Below are 21,717 nucleotides of genomic sequence, written 5' to 3'. Positions count from 1 at the left end.
AATTCTACACAGGGTGCAGCCTGTGGTATCCTGTTGTTGTAATACAGTGGGAGCAGTTTGTGGTGTCTTGATATTATTATTATTATTATTATTATTATTATTATTATTATTAGTATACATGGGGAGCTGCCTGTGGTGCCTTGTTGTTATTATTATTATTATTATTATTATTATTATTATTATTATTATTATTATTATACACGGGGAACTGCCTGTGTTGTTCTGTTGTTGTTGTTGTTATTATTAGACACGGGGAGCAAACTGTGGTGTCTGGTTTTATTATACAGGTGGAGCAGCCTTTGGTGTCCTGTTATGAGTATACACTGGGAGCAGCCTTTGGTGTCCTGTTATGAGTATACACTGGGAGCAGCCTTTGGTGTCCTGTTATAATTATAAAGAAGGATCAGGTGGTGGTTATTATTATGATTATTATTATTACACAGCGGGAGCAGCCTGTGGTGTCAGGTTGTTATTATACAGTGGAGGAGCTTGTGGTATCCTGTTAATATTATACAAGGGAGGAGCCTGTGGTGTCTTTGTTGTTGTTCTGATTATTAATATAATACAGGGGAATCCGTCTGTATTGTCCTGTTGTTGCTGTTAGTATACAGGGGGAGCAAAAAGGATCAGGAAGTGGGTAACTGCACTAAGAATTAATATCAGGCTTGTGGCTTATAGTGAAAATTAATACATTTAATTCATGAATATCTAAAAGCACAATTGGAATAAAATTAAGAATAAAAATTAAGCAGTGGTTGCGCACTGAAAAAATGAATACAAAATGGAATGGAAATGATAGTCACCAAATTTATCCACCATTACTGGGAAAATTCAGGTTGGATTTGACACAATGGAGTTTGTCCTTACTCTCTCCTCAGGATGATGAATGTGTAGTCTGAAATGGAGGACCTCGTCCACTCTGGTGCTCCCTTGGCTGGGCCTTTAAGGAGGTGGTGTTCCTCCCAAGATTTTCACTGTCACAACATTTCCTCCAAAGTTGTGTATTACCCCAGTGGGTGAGGCCCAAGTCCTGGAAAGGTGGCTGATGCCAGATGAGTTGATGCAAACTCTTATTGGTGCTGGGGGGTCTTTAAAACGTGGTGTAGGTATTCAGAGCCAAACAGTAGTCCGTGAGCAGACCATCAGGTACCTACGCGTTTCACTGCCTCAAGCAGCTTTTTCAAGGTGTTTTGTTCAAAGTAATGATAGGGTTTATATACCCTGTAAATGAGCATTATGCCACACACCTGATTTCATCAATTACACCCTAATTAGTAACAATTCAGACAAAAACAATATAGTGATAACCCTATATAAAAGGGTAGGAGACAGACTTCCTTATTTGTAGTTTTTGTAGTTCCTATTATGGATCTTAGAAAATGTATTTTATATGTGTGTAGTGGTACTCCGTTTCCAGAAGTATACAATATCACAAGATTTAGTGTTCCCTCTAGAAATGAGGGCGGGCAGCGCAAGGGGGGTTGACTGGGCCCGCCAACGTCACAGTTGTGGGCGGTCCCGGGCAGCCGACGTCACAAAAGGGGCATACCTGGGCCGCGACGTCACTAAAGGGGGCGGCCTGGCCGCCGCCGTCACTAAAGGGGGCATGCCCGGCCCCGCCGAAGTTACCGTGCTGCCGGGGAATCGCTGGGAATCGCCGTCTAAGGCGGCGCTGCGCTTCCCCGTGCACACAGCCAGGGCAGGCACCAGGCTGTTTTAGCGGGGCGCTGCTAGGTACTTCCGATGAGTGCAACACTTATGCGGCCGGCTTCTTCCTGGATGCGTGGACTGCAAAAGCGACCATCACGTCGGAACAGTATCCGTCCAGCCAGAGGGCGGTATTCAATGAGAATACCTGCGAGGTGCTCCTTTTTAGGATTCGCTGCACATTCGCCACGTTCCGGAGCCGGCGGGCTCCGGTATTCAACGTGTCAGGGGCTCGCTGCCCCTGACTGGCGAATATGAGCTCCTGCGGCGAATGCCGCAGGGAGCCTGAGGACGGTGGCAGGCAGGGAGATGGAAGTCTCTCTGCCTGCCCCAGAACGTTTGTGGGGGGAAGGTGGGCTCCCCGGGTGCCAGGCAGCACAGGCTGCCCCCCCGGGGGTGCCAGCAGGGGACCGTATATTCACTATACCCGATCGTAACGATCGGGTGCAGTGAATATATGAATATGTAATGAGCGGCTCAGCTCCGGCGCCCCCTGCTGGCTGCTGTGTAAAAAAAAAAAAAAAAAAAAAAATATATATATATTTTTTTTTTTTTATTAAATATATATTCATGTGCTTACAGCACATGAATAAAAATAGCATGCCCCTCCTCAGAATAAAATTCCTGATTTTTTGACACCAAATGTAAAAAACAAAACACTTTATTTTAAAAGTTCACATTCCACTTCTCCATAAAAAGATAGCGATTGCTACTCGGTGAATCATGGCGAAAAAAACCTTCAAATGTATTCGCCATGTGGTCATTGAATAGGGTGATTCACCGTTTTAGTCAAAAATTCGCCAAACAGCACAAATTCGCCATAAAAACATGGCGAATCAGGCTCATTGAATACCGCCCATTGTGTGACTTCCGTCATCTGGGTTCCTATTACCACACATAAGGTTCCTATTATGGTTGGCCAATAGCTGCATAGTTCCTGATGTATGGAACGCATATATTTGGATATTGCTGTTGCAGTATATACTATATACAGAGCCTTTAGACTTTACAGGTGTCCTGTTATTCCAAAAGAGGAGCAGCCTGTGGTGTCCTGTTGTTATAATTATTCAGGGGGAGCAATGTTGTCCTACAATAATTATTATTAATATACAGGTGTATCGGCCTGTGGTGTCCTGTCGTTGTTATTATACAGGAGGAGCAGCCTGTGGTGTAATGTAATTTATTATTAATAATTCCAGAGCAAAAGAGAGCGCAGTTGTCACTTTATAGTAAAGTATAAAATGTATTAATAGCACACAAATATGGCTTCTATAAAATCTAACATATTAATACACACTGACATCTGCCTGGCACATTGGTTAAGGTTACCACAGTAATTAGCAGTTATTTAGGGGTCTATTGTCTTTAATGCAGCCAAAATCTCACCAATGCCGATCAAAGTCCTCTGCGATTTTCCAATTTATTAGGGTCCCAGTACTAATATCTCTGCTTTTTGGTAATTGATATTCAAATATTCGGGGAGGTGAGGGGGGAGAGGAAGTGGGGAGAGGCAGTGAGCAAGAGCACAGATGGAATTCTGTTCACCACAGGTGTCCGTGTTGGTGGCTCCGGCGCCAACAGAGCCTGCTGTTATCAGCGCACGCTCCCGTCACCTTGGGGTGAGTTTAGTCAGCTTTGGTGCTGCAGGGACATCCACTTAAGCCAAGACACTCAGGGGGAAATTTACTAAAGGAAATTTGTAAAACTAGGTGTAAAAATAGGTGTATTTGTATCCAGAAATACACTTATTTTTGAAATTTACTATCCCGAAAATACGGCAATTCGTATTCGTATTGATGTGCTATCAATACGAATATGAATTGCCGTATTTTCGGGATAGAAAATGTTAAAAATAAGTGTATTTCTGGATACAAATACACCTATTTTTACACCTAGTTTTACAAATTTCCTTTAGTAAATTTCCCCCTCGATCTGTGTCTCCGGGTTACCTCCGTAGGTCAGGAGTATAGCGGTGCGTGCACGTAGCACTTGTGCCGCTCTGCTCTCGCACCCCTCCGACACCTGGTACAGTGACCTGTACTCACAGTCTCCTTTCTTCCCTCAGAAGCGGCCGGGCAATCGGCAGGATAGGGGGCAGTTGGTAATTCAGTCGTACTCGGGAACAGCTGGAGATCGGCTTAAGATGGTGATTGGCGGTTGCCACACAGTGTCAGTGCTTCAAAAGAAGGGACTCTTTACGCGTTTCTCCGGTGTGGTAAGATACCGGTTTCATCAGAAGATGTCATTGTATGTGCAGGCTTCATATTTATTTGTCCATCCACCAAGCTCAAGGCTGGGCAACACTGGCCCTCCAGATGTTGATGAACTACACATCCCAGCATGCCTTGCATCAGTTTCAGCATGGCCACAAATCTAATGCAAAGCATCCTGGAATGTGTAGTTCATTAACATCTGGAGGGCCGGTGTTGCCCAGTGCTTCCAGTCTAATGAGCACACCTGACCATTTATTCTCAGCATGTGTTGTTTCAGCTGCACTTAGGTATAACAGATAGGATTTCTAAAAAAAACCATGGAGCCTCATAGATTTACATTTATATTTATTTAAAAACACATACTACTAAGATGGCAAGTCTCACATCATCCACATTCATAGACAGAAAAGGAACTTTTTTTTTACTCTTTTTACTTATTCTTATTCTATATTTATCCTGGCTTACTGACATCAGCTTATAGATCACCACGGGTAACAAGCGTGGAGTCACAGGTTCAATCCCCAACTCGCCCCAAAGGCAATGCACATGGCAAACATTTTCAATTTTTTATTTATTATTATTTTTCAATCTTTAGCGTACTAGTTTCCTCTCAATATAAAGATAGAGAGAGGGAAAGGAAGACCTGTAAGGCATGTCCAGAGAGACCCAGACCCTCAGTAAGAACCCCAGAGAGACCTTCATACATCAAACCTATACATATATAGAGACCAAAAACCTAATAGTGACATAAAATATAACATTCTAAAGCAAAGAGGGAAGACCGGAGAGACACAGACCCTCAATAAGAGCCCCAGAGACCTTCATATATCGAAAATATACATATATAGAAAGACCAAAGAACTAGTAATGGCATGAAACATAGCATTCTAAGGGCCAAGATTATTAAGTTCTATTGATTCATTTAGTCCCAGCGGGAAAAGGGATCCTAATGAAAAGATCCAGAATGCCTCTCTTTTACACAGTTTGTTGAACCAGGAGGAGCAGTCTGTGGTGTCTTGTACCCCTTTCACACTGCACTTTTAAAACGGTATATTGCCGTTTTTTTTCCATTTTAAAACGTTTAAGGCTGCAGTGTGAAGGTGCCAGAGTTGATTTACCGGTTAAAGTTAACTGGTATTTTAACACGTTTAAAATGCAGAGTCCTACACGTTTCAAAGCCGTTTTTTAGGCAGTGTGAATGGCTCTATTTCTATGGCTTGAAACGTGTCCATTGGGGGTTAAACAGGTTGAATGTGTGAATGGTATTAAATGCTTTTTAAAACGGTTTTCACCTGCAATGTGAAAGGTCTTAAGGTTCAGACCCGTTTTAAAGTCCCATTTAAGAATACAGGGTCAATACCCGTTTCTGCACTGTGAAAGCAGTATTGTAGTTCTTGTTGTTGTTGTTATTATTACTACTACAACAACAACAACAACAGGAGAATACAGGCTGATCTTCATGTATAATAACCGGACATCACAAGCTGCTGCAGCTGTATAATAATAATAACAATAGGATACCACAGGCTGCTCCCCTGTATAATAATAATAACAGAACTCCACAGGCTACTCTCCCTGTATGGTAGCAACAGGACACCACAGGCTGCATCCCCTGTATAATAATAACAGGACACCACAGGCTGCTGCTGCAGCTGTATAATAATAATAACAACAATAGGATACCACAGGCTGCTCCCCTGTATAATAATAATAATAACAACTCCACAGGCTACTCTCCCTGTATGGTAGCAACAGGACACCACAGGCTGCATCCCCTGTATGGTAATAACAGGACACCACAGGCTGCATCCCCTGTATAATAATAACAGGACACCACAGGCTGCATCCCCTGTATGGTAATAACAGGACACCACAGGCTGCATCCCCTGTATGGTAATAACAGGACACCACAGGCTGCATCCCCTGTATGGTAATAACAGGACACCACAGGCTGCATCCCCTGTATGGTAATAACAGGACACCACAGGCTGCATCCCCTTTATAATAACGGGACACCACAGGCTGCATCCCCTGTATAGTAATAACGGGACACCACAGGCTGCATCCCCTGTATAATAATAACGGGACACCACAGGCTGCATCCCCTGTATGGTAATAACGGGACACCACAGGCTGCATCCCCTGTATGGTAATAACAGGACACCACAGGCTGCAACCCCTGTATGGTAATAACAGGACACCACAGGCTGCATCCCCTGTATGGTAATAACAGGACACCACAGGCTGCATCCCCTGTATGGTAATAACAGGACACCACAGGCTGCATCCCCTGTATGGTAATAACAGGACACCACAGGCTGCATCCCCTGTATGGTAATAACAGGACACCACAGGCTGCATCCCCTGTATGGTAATAACAGGACACCACAGGCTGCATCCCCTGTATGGTAATAACAGGACACCACAGGCTTCATCCCCTGTATGGTAATAACAGGACACCACAGGCTGCATCCCCTGTATGGTAATAACAGGACACCACAGGCTTCATCCCCTGTATGGTAATAACAGGACACCACAGGCTGCATCCCCTGTATGGTAATAACAGGACACCACAGGCTGCATCCCCTGTATGGTAATAACAGGACACCACAGGCTGCATCCCCTGTATGGTAATAACAGGACACCACAGGCTGCATCCCCTGTATGGTAATAACAGGACACCACAGGCTGCATCCCCTGTATGGTAATAACAGGACACCACAGGCTGCATCCCCTGTATGGTAATAACAGGACACCACAGCCTGCATCCCCTGTATGGTAATAACAGGACACCACAGGCTGCTCCCCCTTTATAATAATAATAGGACACCACAGGCTGCTCACTCTGTATAATAATAAGAACATGACACCACAGGCTGTTCCACCTTTATAATAATATTATTAACAGGACATTAATACAGGGGATCAACATGATTATGATGTTGTTATTATTATTCAGGGTGGTGTCCTATTGTTGTTATAGAGGGGGAGCAGTCTATGGTGTACTAATATTATTATACAGGGGGAGCAGCCCGTGTTGTAGTTATTATACAAGGGAAGTAGCCTGTGGTGTCTTGATATAATTATTGTTATACACGGGGAGCAGGCTGTGGTGTCCTGTTCTTACTATACAGGGAGAGAAGCAAGTGGTGTCCTGATATTTTTACTATACAGGTGTCCTGTTATTATAAAAGAGGAGCAGCCTGTGGTGTCCTGTTGTTTTTGTTACTATTATTATACAGGAGGAGCAGCCTTTGGTGTCCTGGCCATGAGTTGTGCGGTGTAACCCATTAGCAATACAGCATTGTGTGACAGTCACTGGGATGTCTTATATGTGACCAGTGCTGTGTGACATGGGGGATAGAGGAGGGCTCAGTGCTTCATATCTATGTTACATGTGTGCTCTGTGCTGTGTAGTATAATTATTGTACTTACTTCTAGACCACTGAGCTGTGAGTATCCAGAGAGTTTACTAGACGTCACATGAGGATGAGCTGTCACTGATTCCCTGAGGATGGAGAAGGACGGGAGTCACATGTCTGAGAGGATACTAAGTCTCACCCTGGAGATCATCTTTCTGCTGACTGGGGAGGTGACAATGACATCACATACATCTGTAGTAATAATACTGGGGCATGATTGGGGAAATGACAGTGACATCACTTATATCTATAGTCATAATACAGGGACGTGACCGAGGAGGTTAGGAGGTCTCTCTAGGAGCATCACTTATTTACTGTAATATTACAGGGATGTACAACAGAGGTGGACAATGATGCGCTGTCTCTATAATAAAGGTGTGTTGTTCCTCTTTTTGTTGAAGTGATGTTTCTTCACTGCTGATTGCTTGTGTAAGCAGTAAAAAGATAAAGACTATTGATAAGTTAATCAATAAGAATATAAGCAGATCAAATGATCTTCCTCCTTACTGGCCTGTATGACTGGCCCTATGTGCCCGTAAAGGTATCTTTGAAAATCGCCAACCACATCAATTTCTATGCAGATATTTATATGTGATGCCTGAAACTCTAAATCCCATGCAGTGTATGCTCTCCTTCAGAAAGTGCCCTAATTGCATCAAAAGGTATCTTTGCCCCCAGAGCTTCAATGAGGGAGGGAGGTTTGCTCTGGGGACAAAATATACCTTTTGATGCAAATAGAGCACTTTCTGAAGGTGAGCATACACACCTACATTATAGAGACAGTGCATCATGTTCCACCTATGTTGTGTATATTGGAAGTGGGGTTGGTATCCCAAGGTGGGACATGGCGTGGTTATACCTTTACTATAAACTTATTACAGGGATGTGCCCGGTGAGGTGACATTGCCAACACTTAGTACAGGTTGAGTATCCCTTATCCGAAATGCTCGGGACCACGAGCATTCCGGATAAGGGAATATTCCGGTTTTTGGAATAATTTTTTTTTAGTCATACTTACCTGCCCCTGGTGGGTCCCCGATGGTCCCACGGCGTCCATGGAGTCCTCCGGCGTCCACAGCAGGCCACCAGCACCGTCTCCGGCGTCTCCAGCGGTCCCAGGAGTGCTTTGCGCAAGTTCCCAGGCACGCCGGTGACGTCACCGGCGCACTCGCGCAAAGCACTCCTGGGACCGCTGGAGACGCCGGAGAGGATGCTGAAGGCCTGCCGTGGACGCCGGAGGACTTGGTAAGTATTAAAAGAGGGTTAGGGGGGGGGGGGAAATAAAAAAAATTTGAATTATTCCAAAAAACCACGGTTTTTGGAATAATTCGGATACGGGATGCCCGGATACGGGATACCCGACCTGTACTATAGTAATAATACAGGGAGGTGACCTGGGAGGTGAGGGCATCTGGGAACTTCACATACAGGGACTACACCGGAGATCACCGGAGAAGTGACTGTGACATCACTTATAGCTATAGTAATAATACAGGGACGTGACTGTGACATCACTTATATATCTATAGTAATAATACAGGGAGGTAACCTGGGAGGTGAGGGGATCTAGGAACGTCACAGTGAATACAGGGACATGACCAGAGAAGTGACAGTGACATCACTTATAGCTATAGTAATAATACAGGGACGTGACCGTGACATCACTTAATATCTATACTTTTAATATGTAAATGTGACAGTGACGTCACCTAAATCTATAGAAATAACACAGGGACGTGACTAGGGAGGTTTGGGAGTCTGGGGACAACACATTGATGTCACTTTTATCTACAGTAATACTACAGTGATGTGACCGGGGAGGTGACATCACTTATATCTATACTTATAATACAGAGATGAAAAGGGGGAGGTAACAGTGACATCACTTATACCTATAGCAATAATGCAGGGACGGGGAGTCTGATAATGTCACAGTGACATTTGTTCTTTCCCCCAATAAACAGGGTTACACAGTAGTAAAGAAGATATCCGGTGAGTGTGGGACACCAAGCAGCCATCCCGGTGTATCAGGAGGACTGAGCAGGACCGAGAGCCCCATCACGATGCCTCCACCTTTACTGATACATGAGAGGCACAATGACCAGAAGATCCTGGAACTTACCAACAAGATCATTCAGCTGCTGACTGGAGAGGTGACTGCTGGGAATGAGTCATTATACAGTAAGACCGGGGGATGTGACTGCTGGGAATGAGATGTTCTACGGTAACACCAGGGATTTAACCAGTGAGGTGTCCACTGGGAATGAGACGTTATACAGTAACATGGGGGGATGTGACCCGAGAGGTGACCGCTGCGAATGGTACGGTTTAAAGTAACACCGGGGAATATGATTGGATAGGTGACCGCTGGGAGTAGGATGTTATACAGTAAGACAGGGGGATGTGACCAGAGAGGTGACTGCTTGGAATGGGATGTTATACAGTAACACAGAGGGATGTGACTGGAGAGGTGACCGCTGGGAATGGGACGTTATATAGTAACACCAGGGGATTTGACCGGAGAGGTGACGTCTGGGAATGGGACATTATACAGTAACACTGGGGCATGTGTCTTTGTGATGATTGCATCAATGTATGTGTCTATAAGGTGTCAGGGTGTCACTGTCTATCTCTAAATTAATAACTTATGATATTGTGATTATTTAGTGTGTGCACTTTTCTAATATGAAGGCAGAAGATACAGAGGGAGAAGAAGAGAAGCATGTGACTGATATGAAGGCAGAAGATACAGAGGGGGGAGAAGAGACATGTGTGACTGATATGAAGGCAGAAGATACAGAGGGGGGAGAAGAGACGTTTGTGACTGATATGAAGGCAGAAGATACAGAGGGGGGAGAAGAGACGTCTGTAAATGATATGAAGGCAGAAGATACAGAGGGGGGAGAAGAGACATATGTAAAGAGTAATCAGCAGTGTAAGGAGGAGGAAATACCTACAAATATCAGTACAGGTGAGTAATAAACAATTATCACAGAATAGTCTCTCCATGCACCATGATGACCGTGTTCAGTTCAATTATAACCAGTGTGTTATGTGGGTGGAGTTTATATATTCTCCCAGTTTTGAGTGGATTTCCTTCCCTAATTCACAGATATGTTAATTGATTGACACAATGCACCTGTGTTTGTGTTAGAATATTTAGATCATCAGCAGTGTAATGAACTCTCCTCCTCACATCCTGTCACTGTGTGTTACCAGCCCAGAGATCTGACCAGTCTCCCCCAGCACTTCTGGTGTATCTCATCCATCAGCCCCTATTATACTCCTGCTCTCCCCTCACATCATGTTACTGTGTGTTACCAGCCCAGAGATCTGACCAGTCTCCCCCAGCACTTCTGGTGTATCTCATCCATCAGCCCCTATTCTACTCCTGCTCTCCCCTCACATCATGTTACTGTGTGTTACCAGCCCAGAGATCTGACCAGTCTCCCCCAGCACTTCTGGTTTATCTCATCCATCAGCCCCTATTATACTCCTGCTCTCCTCCTCACATCATGTCACTGTGTGTTATCCCTCATATTACTTGAACCCTTGCATGGCTTATCTCACACAGTGTATCCTTCATAGTGCACATAACATGGCTGCGTCACCTGATACACTAATGGATGAGATGAAACATACAAGGACCTGTTGGTTATGCAGGGCCCCTACTCCTAGCATTAGGATGCTGAAACCATCCATTCTGTATAGTGTCTTTTGGGGGAAACTATACCACCCAGGATAATCCTACACAGTTTGCCCAACATAGCTGCCTCGTCCGGTGCCTATGGTGGGTGGAATATGAGACCCATGGACGTTATTACTCAAACTATCTGAATCAACCATGTGTTATGCGCTCCATGTTTTCTTTATTTTTTACTTGTGTATTACTGTATTACTCAATGTTATATACTATGTGCTTTTTATGCCTGTAAAGCTCCTTGAGTCCTGATGGAGAATATATATAATAAGATGTATTATTAATAATATGTGAGAAATGTATAGCAGCGTCACACTGCTGCACAAGAGGATATTGGGTTCATGTTCTGAGTCCAGAGCAGGAACATCTCCTGTGGGACAGTGTGTATCTAGCTGTAGTCGCTGGGTTTGGGAGATGAGAACGTTTTTACCTGCAACTGAATTTAGCCATTTGTTGGTCATTTGGGGACTTCACAGGAAATGTTACTATTGACATATTTATTATATTCCCAGCAGATGGATGTAACAGGAGGAATATCTCAGCGAGACCTATCTTATCTCCAGGTGGTAAATTAGGAGATATCACACAAGGTTCTCCAGGACAAAACCCCAACCCCCCAAATATACACCCAGTACCTCACTGTGCAGATATCTCATGTAATCCCTGTAATCATGCCCAGTGTTCCCCTGATAGCTCAATTATTATTACACCTATTACAGCTAAAGTATATACCTGCTCTATAGATGTTCAACCGAACACCAAACTCATTAATGATCAACCAACTAAGCCGGGAGAGAAACGTTATTCATGTTCTGAGTGTGGGAAATGTTGTACATCTAAATCACATCTAGTTATACATCAGAGAAGTCACACAGGTGAGAGGCCATTTCCATGCTCTGAGTGTGGGAAATGTTTTGCACAGAAATCACATCTTGTTAAACATCAGAAAAGTCACACGGGTGAGAAACCATTTACATGCTCTGAGTGTTCTAAGCCTTTCACAACTAAATCTGATCTTGTTAGACATCACAGAAGTCACACAGGTGAGAAACCATATCCATGCTCTGAGTGTGGGAAATGTTTTACAACTAAATCAGATCTTGTTTTACATCAGAGACATCACACAGGTGAGAGGCCATTTCCATGCTCTGAGTGTGGGAAACGTTTTATGCACAAATCTCATCTTGTTAAACATCAGAGAAGTCACATAGGTGATAATCTGTTTCCATGCTCTGAGTGTGGGAAATGTTTTACACGGAAATCAACTCTTGTTCAACATCAGAGAAGTCACACAGGTGAGAAACCATTTATATGCTCTGAATGTTGTAAGTGTTTTACAACTAAATCAGAACTTGTTAAACATCAGAGAAGTCACACAGGTGAGAAACCGTATCCATGCTCTGATTGTGGGAAATATTTTGCACAGAAATCAAATCTTGTTACACATCAGCGAAATCACACAGATGAGAGGCCATTTCCATGCTCTGAGTGTGGGAAATGTTTTATACGCAAATCACATCTTGTTAAACATCAGACAAGTCACACAGGTGAGAAGCCATTTCCATGCTCTGATTGTGGGAAATGTTTTGCACAGAAATCAAATCTTGTTACACATCAGAAACAGCACACAGATGAGAGGCCATTTCCATGCTCTGAGTGTGGGAAATGTTTTATACGCAAATCACATCTTGTTAAACATCAGACAAGTCACACAGGTGAGAAACCATTTCCATGCTCTGATTGTGGGAAATGTTTTGCACAGAAATCAAATCTTGTTACACATCAGAAACAGCACACTGGTGAGAAGCCATTTCCATGCTCTGAGTGTGGGAAACGTTTTATACGCAAATCATATCTTGTTAAACATCAGACAAGTCACACAGGTGAGAAACCATTTCCATGCTCTGATTGTGGGAAATGTTTTGCACAGAAATCAAATCTTGTTACACATCAGAAACAGCACACAGGTGAGAAGCCATTTCCATGCTCTGAGTGTGGGAAACGTTTTACACGCAAATCATATCTTATTTCACATTTGAAACATCACACAAGGGAGAAGTCATGAATATAAGACTGGAATTTAATTAATAAGATACCAGCATCCCTGTACACTAAGAACACCACATTGTCCCAAACCTCCCCAAAAATGTATATCATCAATATAGTCTCCTTACTGGTCTTCCCCAATACAGACTCTCACCACTACAATTCATCATGAATGCAGCTGCGAGGCTGATCTTCCTTGCCAAATGTTCAATGTATCCGGATCTGCTCTGTCAGTCCCTCCATTAATTAGTTGTGTTCTACCGTATTCAACATAAAATACTTTTACTTACACACCAGGCCATAAACCAAACTACACCAATGAACATCTCTTCTCTTATCTCATAATATCTCACAAACTGACCTCCCCACTCTGCACAAGCTCTACACCTCTCCTACACCTGCATTACTCCCTCCCATTTACGACTAAAGGACTTTCTTCATCAATTTATGGAATCTTCTCCCATCAGTGGCGTAACTATAGCTCCGCAGCCCCCGCGGTGGCGGGGGGGGGGGGGTGCAGAGAAATTGGGGGGGGGGGGGCTGCGGGGCTATAATTTCCCTCGGTCTGCGTCTCGCCCGGCTCTCTGTCGGGACTTTCCTGACGTCACGGTCCCGACCGGCTCCTGCCGCAATGAAAACTGACAATTAGAAAATGGCTGCCCCCATACTGCAGACAGTTTTCTGTCTGCAGTATGGGGGCAGCCATTTTCTAAGAGTCCGTTTTCATTGTAGCAGCAGGAGCCGGCCGGGACCATGACGTCAGGAAGGTCCCGACAGAGAGCCGGGCGAGACGCAGACCGCGGGTAAGAAGGGGGGGCAGGTTAGTTGTGGGGGGGGGGGGGGCGCGCCAAATAAACATGCGGCAGGGGGGCGCTAAATAGTTAGTTACGCCCCTGTCTCCCATACACAATAAGACTCTCCTCCAGTGTCCGATCCTTAAGGTGTTCCCTGAGTACACACCTCTTCAGGAAGCTTATCAAATTCCTGCACCACCCACATAACCTTCATAACCGTTTCCTATCTAATCATATCCTCGCTGTACAGTCCTCCCATATCCTCTCTTTAGGTCTCTCTCACCTTCTGTCCACCTGACCCCCGGCCAACATAGCTGGGTCACTGTATCGTACAGCTCACCAGGAGCCTCTGCAAACTGGTGACCGTTATGCAAAAGAAAACACATTACTTTTTCCCTATAGAGTGAATGCTTGTGAGCAGGGCCCTCTTACCACTGTGGTGGGAGATAACAAGTTATCAGAGGGTGAGAGGCGCAGAAAATGGGCTGCTTTATCAAAGCTGCTGTGTACTGGAAAATGGGTTGTCAGACCCGTAAGAAGCGAACAAAGCAAAAAAAGGGTGTACACTAATAAGTATAAATTACAGTTTGAATAATAGGTGGGTGCCAATATTAATCAGGTTAAAAAGATAGGTTTATTACACAATAAATAGATATATGATCAATAAAATAGGTGAACATATTGGTAACAACAGTGGGTGGCAGTATAATACTTAAGTGTATGAAGCTTCTGGGAGGGAATGAATAAAAAGATCAGTCCATACTGTCCCGTATTTCTTTATGAAGTAAAAAATGAGATCCGTTCCTAGGATGCCTTCTGTGGTGACCTTTTTGTATTCCCTTTGTATGGGGGGTCCTGTTCCTGATATGGATGGCTTTCAATTTGTGGGGTAACGCCCCCCTGCCAGATAGTAGGAAGGCCGCTTGGTTGGGCTAAGGACCAATCCTTCAGAGTCTTAGGGAAGGACAATAAAGCAGTAGGAAATAGGCTGGTTCGGTCTCAGGGTAATTTCTCCAAATGCTTGTAGCTATTATTGTGGGACTGTGGATTCCCTCTCCTCCACCAACGCGTTTCGCCCGTAAAATAGGCTTTTTCAAGGTGTACACCTGCAATGGGGAATAGGACTGCTCCTTCCTGGTATCACTCAACCTGTGCTGTATCAAATGGTGGTGCACCTGCTGCTGGACTGTGAGATGTGCCCCGATGATGAATACTGATTCTGAATGTTTGGGAGTCTGACCTTGACCCACCGGCCATCACCCTGCCAATTCACTGTGGGCTCTGAGACACACACAATATTTGTTTTCCCTTGGAAGTTACGCCTCTGTATGTGTGTGCATATTCTATGGGTCAGTGCAGACCCCATTACGGTACCAGTAGTTTGAAGGTAAAACAAGCCTTTAAAAGCAAACTATTCATAACAACTTTGTCTATTTGTGATCAGTGATTAGCTGAGTGATCCATTAAGAGTTCTTTAATTTCTGTAATACCTTCTTTATGCCATGGTTTCAGTAATTGAACTGTTAAAAAAAGATTGTTCTTTGGAAATAAATCTGCACTGCAATGTATGTGTCAGTACATTGAAAATAACCATTATGGGAATCATTGTGTCATGTGCTGCGACCGTAGCAGTCACTGTTGTTCATGCTCTGTGTGGGTTTGTGCTTCTCAGAACAGCGCTCCAGGTTTTGGCTGATCCATCTTGCCTTATTTCCATGCTTACCTTAGTCTTTGGGTGTGGCTGCCTCCTAAGCCACTGGGTAATTAGGTATTGCTCCAAGTAATTACGGTAACCCTGCCAGTTATATTACTGTGATACTCTGATTATATTCCTTGTTACTAATGATTTCTATTTTCCCAGAGATTCTCAGAGTTCCCAGCTAACTACTGTCTGAGATTACTCTAGAGTTCAGTTTATTCTAGCCTGTGTGTAAGTATTCCAGCCAGCACACCTGCCAGGTGTCCTGTTAGGTCCTGCCTGTGTCAGAGAACCCCTGCTTCCAGTGTGTGAGATCTTGTCTGTGTCCAGCTTCTGTGAGTACCTGCAGCTTCCCCATACAATGGGGTGTATTCAATGCCGCGGCGAGCGGTCAGCGAGGGGGTTAAACAGCGAGGATTGCCGAAAACCAGCGAACCCCCGCGCCGGCCACTCACTCTATTCAATGATCTGGGGAAATCCTCGTTGTCACAGGACGGCAAGAATTCCCCAAAACAGCGAGACCCGCGGCTAATGCAGGAAACTCGCTGTATTTAGCCGCGAGTCTCGCTGGTTCAGGAGCCGCATCCGCCAATTCCCCCCTCGCTCAAAAAAATGGAGCGAGGGGAAATTGGCGTATGAGGGGGGTGCGTTGAATACGGTCAGGGTGAGTGGTGACAGCGAGCAGGAAGCTCTGCTCGCTGTCACCACTCGCCCACAGCATTGAATAACTGCCATTGTGGTGGAAGTCGCACCTTTCATCACAATCTGCCATTGGTATTCTCACAGCGCCAGCTGGAGCCATAGCTCTTGTCCGGAGACAGAATCATGGAGGCGTTTAGGGTGCAGGCCTAATCGCATGCCTACTTGTCTCATGTATGTTTATTGTTTGTTTGTCTTACAGCAGACACCAGAGGCATTGGTATAGCCTGGCGACAGTGTCGCATAGGTGGTAACCTATCCTCAATAGCTTATTTATAGTTTTTGTTTGTTTCATTTGCAGCGGATTCACGTTCTAGTGGTGAAGGCCACAAATCCTGTGTTCAGTCCTTGTCTGCAAGGTTGCATATTTTAGTCCATGATCATGTGCAGGGTCTAGTTTATCTTTGTGTTGTCTAGTCAGTTTATCTTCTTACTAGTACCCTGACTTTGTGTCAATGAGAAAGACAAAATGGCATCTGAGTACAGGGTGGAGCTAGTCTGCCCTGGAAAGGGGACTATTAGTGGCGAAGTCTAAAGGGGTGTACACATGGAGCAAATTTGTGCTATTTTCTAAGCAATCTGACTAGATTGTTTAGAAAGTAAGCACAGATCTCTGTGTGTATGCTCCGAGAGATTAAATATCTCTTGCTAACTAAGTCAGTGAATGCAGCCACAAGCTAGTCAGATTGCTTAGCAAATGACTGCAAATCTCTGTGTGTACAGAATGAGAGATACTGATCACAATCTCTCATTCTGAACCATTACCCGGCCTTTTTTTGCTTAAGCAAAATTGCTTCGCAAAATCGCTTAGCAAAATCACTTAGCACAAATCTCTGCGTGTGTATGTGCTCTCCATGGGAGATCTTGACACCAACAAAATTGCTTAGCAAAAATCTCTACGTGTGTATGCCCCTTAAGACCTGCGCAAGTGCCAGCCGACTCAGGGTATAGTAATAGGGTCAGGCTCAGGTGCTGCTGTGGCTTCACCACCTTGGCCACATAACACATGGGACCTATTGCATTTAGAATGTATTTGACCAGTTATATATTTTTTTCAATGATGAGTGTATGGATTGTGTCACAATTCAAGGTTTCAGAAATACTTATTTAATATTTAGATGCTTCTTCAGGCTTCCGCAGAGACTGCCACCTCTCATTCTGCGGCGCTCTGGTCCCTGACTAGCACAGTGCGCACAACCAGTGCCTTCTGCAATGTCCTTTCAGCGGGTGAAGCTGGATCGCATCTGTGGGGCGCCTGGCGCTGGCTCTCTGCTCCAGTACAGGCCTCGGGCCTCTCCACGTGGATGCCAGCCTCCGGCATGGGCGCCACCATATTGAACCTATCCACATACTTCTCTCAAGCCAATATTAGTCAGCCATCTCTGACATCATCCCACTGCAAATAAAGAAGAAAGAAAATAACTTTTTTTTTTTTGGGGGGGGGGGGGGGGGGCACAACTTGTAAATGTTATCGTTTTTTTAAAAAGTAACTTTTATTATGATATTTAATCAAAATATGGAGGAACCAACTGTTAGGATGAATACATTTCTACAAACATTGAACATGCAACAGTTGTCAAAGATAGACAATGTTTCTTTGACAGGACAACAAAAAGTAGTGAGATAAAAAAACTGCCCTTGCTTCAAATATGGTCTGAAGCAGAGGGGCTCAATGAAAGTGATAGCGTACTAGCGAAAATATCACCTTGCTGGTATCATGTAGTTGGTGCTATGGAGTAATTCTTAGGCAGGTGTTCAATTCGGCCGGCGAGGGGGTTAAACAGCGAGGATAGCAGAAAACCAGTGATCCTCGCTGTTTAACCTCCTCACCAGCCGCTCGCCCTATTCAACGTTCTGGGGAAATCCTCGCCGTCACAGGACGGCGAGGATTCCCCCAAACAGCGAGACCCGCGGCTAATGCAGCGAACCCGCTGTATTTAGCCGCGAGTTTCGCTTCTGGAGCCGCATACGCCTATTCTCCCTCGCTCAAAAAAAAGGAGCGAGGGGGAATTGGCGTATGAGGGGGGGTGCGTTGAATACTGACAGGGTGAGTGGTGACAGCGAGCAGGAAGCTCTGCTCGCTGTCGCCGCTCGCCCACAGCATTGAATATCCCCCTTAATCTGCTAATCAAGTGGGGTGGAGGAAACACTGTTTGTAGTAGTATCTGTTGTAACAGTTTTATCAGACAGTTGTATGAATGTTGCGATTTTGCCAACAATACAGTGTTTAATCTGTTTCCACACTAATGGTTTTGTTATAAGCCAATAGATCAGAATACAAGAGACTTAATTAGATAATCTCGTTAACTGGTTGTCTAGTAAATAGCAATATGTGCAGTGTGTAAATGGAATATATACATTTATACCCCTTTTACACCAAAAACCCTGGTCGGACCCTGGTCTTTGAACACTGGAGTTTCTAGGATCTGACCCTGCTTTTATACCCCATTTACACAGCACTTCGACCTGGGTCTGCACCATTTACACCAAACCCAGGTCAGCCCTGCTTTTTCTTGTGGATGTCATTAATGCTTGCTCGTTGCCAAGGGGGGTGAAATTGCTCGTTGCCAAGGGGCAGGGCCATGCTGAGAGCATAAGGGGCCCCGGGCAAAGCAGTGCAGTGGGCCAATATATATATATGTCCTCAGCCCCACTCACTGTGTGCAATGCCCTCAGCCCCACTCCCACCGTGCAGTACCCCCAGCCCCACTCCCACCGTGCAGTACCCCCAGCCCCACTCCCACCGTGCATTACCCGTAGCCCCACTTCCACCGTGCAGTACCCCCAGCCCCACTCACTCTGTGCATTGACCACCAGCCCCACTCCCACCATGCAGTACCTACCCCCAGCTGGTACTCACACTGCACACATAAGCGCATATCCCCAGCTATCACTGCTCACCCTGGATGTCACAGGCGTCTCAGGGACTGTCAGAGTGACAGCTCAGCATAGGCAGAGGTTCTGCAGCAGCAGTGACACTACTGCCAGTAACACGTGTCTTCCTGCATACTCGGTGCTGGGGGGTTGATGCTGGACTGGACTGTAGCCCCGGTCTCCCCCTGGTCACTGGTGCTGTGCGGCGCAGGCACAGTGGCGGCGGGTGGGTGTGTGGCACGAACCTCGTGCATTTGTTATGAAAACAAGAACTACTGTGGAGAGACGGACCCCAGCAGCACTGGGGAGGAACCCCGCCACCTCCCCGGCAGCACTGGGGGGAACCAGCAAGGCGGATGGGAACTACTCGTTGCAGGGACCCCCGCCACACATCCCATTCACTGAAGGGACCCCCGCCACTGACATCAGCTTCGCCGCAGGTACCCCACGGCTGCAGGGGGAAGTTACGAGTTCCGTCTCCCTGCTCAGCAGCCTGACAGTTTCCGCCCCACCCCTCAGCAGACAGCAGAGGGGACACTGACAGCTTCCCACTCTGCACGCCGTGCACGGACCCGCTGCGGGTGCCTCAACCCGCAGCGGGACCATTTACACCGGTTTCTACATGGGTCCAGACCGTGTTCTACCCAGGTCAGGACCTGGGTAGAGGACCCGTGTAAATGGACACGGCTTGACCCCATTTACACCGCCGCAGATCTGAGTCTGACCCGGATTTTTCGGCGGTGTAAAAGGGGTATTATTTAGCACCAAGACACTCAAACAGAAGACATTTTAACTTGGAATCCTCTTGCTGACTGCTTAAAATTCACAGTAAGCAAGATGAGTGAGACAAATTAAATAATAATGGCACCAGTACAATAAATGGCTGTTATTCAATTAACCATTTATCTTTTATAGCAGGGGTGGGGAACCTCAGGCCCCCGTAGCTGTTCTGAGTGGCCCGCCCACCCACTTTGCCAGGAGTCAAGTACAGGGGAATTCTCGCGAGAGGTCGGTGGTTCTCACGAGATTCTTCTTAATCACAGTAGCCAGGGACTGTCAGTCCTATTCAGGAGCGTGGGACGGCTGCAGCAGGAAAACTTGTAAGAGAAATTTTTACATATGGCCCCCGAAGGATTTTTTCCCCATACAAACGGCCCTTGGTACAAAAAAGGTTCCCCACCCCTGTTTTATACGGACATAGGGGGTTTTGGTTCACTCTTTCTGACAAATTCCTTTTTAGATGGACCAAAACATGTGCACTGCAGGTGGGGCAGATGTAAAATGTGCAGAGAGAATTAGATTTGGGAGAGTTATTTTGTTTCTGTGCAGGGAAAATACGGACTGCTTGATTTTTACAGTGCAATATAGATCTCACTTTTAAGTAAAACCCCACCCAAATCTAATTCTCTCTGCACAAGAAACATCTGCCCCACCTGCAGTGCACATGGTTTTATCCATCTAAGAAGGAATTTGTCAGAAAGAGTGAACCAAAATAACCCCCATAGTAAGAGACTCCCTCTAATGTTCTTATTTATTATAGGTAATGTGCTAAGTGTTGAACCTTGTTTGAACACACAATTAATATCAAGTTAATTGCATTAGATGATCCATGGAAGCATTTAGGTAGCAATCGCAAGAAAAATAGGGAAGAGAAAAAGGAAAAAAGGTGCCCATACACGTTACAATTATTGTATACAATATTGTATACAATATCGCATCTCATCTGATCTTGGTTTTGCGATGACATGAGATGAGATCTAGTACAAAAAGTACGTGCTGCACATACTTTTTGTACTAGATCTCATCTCATCTGATGTCATCGCAAAACCCAGATCGGATGAGATGCGATATTGTATACAATAATTGTAATGTGTATGGGCACCTAAAGTCTCCTTCAAATCTGCTGCTCCTTGCAGGGGAATGCACCTGTAGCAAGTGAGCGAGTGCATGCAGATTTGTTTCTCCTATTAAAGGAGTAAGGGGGCTTCTGCTGTTGGAGCTCAGTGTGTGGGGCCACCTGATTGACACTAGGTCCTTGCAGGAAGGAGCCACAAACCATTGCCCCAATGAGAGTGCCCTGAAAATTTTTATAGGAGAGTTATGAGGGATAATCCACCTACTAGTCGCAGACGCTGCTTTTTACCCACTTGCCTGTGGTATAGGTGGGAAATGAGCGATCTTTAGGCAATAGGAGACTATAAATAGCCTTCCATGAAAGCGAAAATAATTCTAGAAGCATCCTTTTCTTAGAGAGTTATTTTCTTACTTCTTTATTTGCTTCTAATCACTCTCTAGGGAGCGCCTCCACTTTCAAACAAAACGGATACGTTAGTACCAATTATTCCTGTTATTGTGGAACCTAATTTATTTAAAAAAATATCTTCAACATTACAGTGATACTTGTGCTGAGGCAAAACTTCCCCTCCCCCTTTCCCTGATACGATCATCCCACTGCAGCCAATCATCTGCACGCTGTGCCTATAAAGATGCGGAGGCTGTACTAGGAAATCAGTGCAATGTCCTTCGAGAGGCAACATTCTTAGCTGTCTGAGTACTTCTGCAA

General features: G+C 45.1%; 1 protein-coding gene across 1 annotated transcript in view; it reads left to right on the top strand.

Annotated features, from left to right (window-relative positions):
* The first annotated feature begins 3,628 nt into the window (after positions 1 to 3,628).
* LOC146009592 (uncharacterized) overlaps positions 3,629 to 21,717 on the top strand; it is a 78,847-nt gene continuing 60,758 nt past the window's right edge. Inside the window, exons 1-5 of the mRNA XM_083150040.1 lie at positions 3,629 to 3,922; positions 7,362 to 7,512; positions 9,307 to 9,495; positions 10,010 to 10,313; positions 11,555 to 13,104. Of these exons, the coding sequence (XP_083006166.1) occupies positions 7,435 to 7,512; positions 9,307 to 9,495; positions 10,010 to 10,313; positions 11,555 to 13,104 (2,121 nt within the window). The 5' untranslated portion in view covers positions 3,629 to 3,922; positions 7,362 to 7,434. The remainder of the gene's footprint in view (positions 3,923 to 7,361; positions 7,513 to 9,306; positions 9,496 to 10,009; positions 10,314 to 11,554; positions 13,105 to 21,717) is intronic.

Source organism: Crinia signifera, chromosome 6, assembly GCF_055691185.1.
Source record: "Crinia signifera chromosome 6, ASM5569118v1, whole genome shotgun sequence".
Taxonomy (NCBI): domain Eukaryota; kingdom Metazoa; phylum Chordata; class Amphibia; order Anura; family Myobatrachidae; genus Crinia; species Crinia signifera.
Note: the sequence above shows the minus strand (reverse complement) of the source record. Positions and strands in the feature narration are given on the sequence as shown.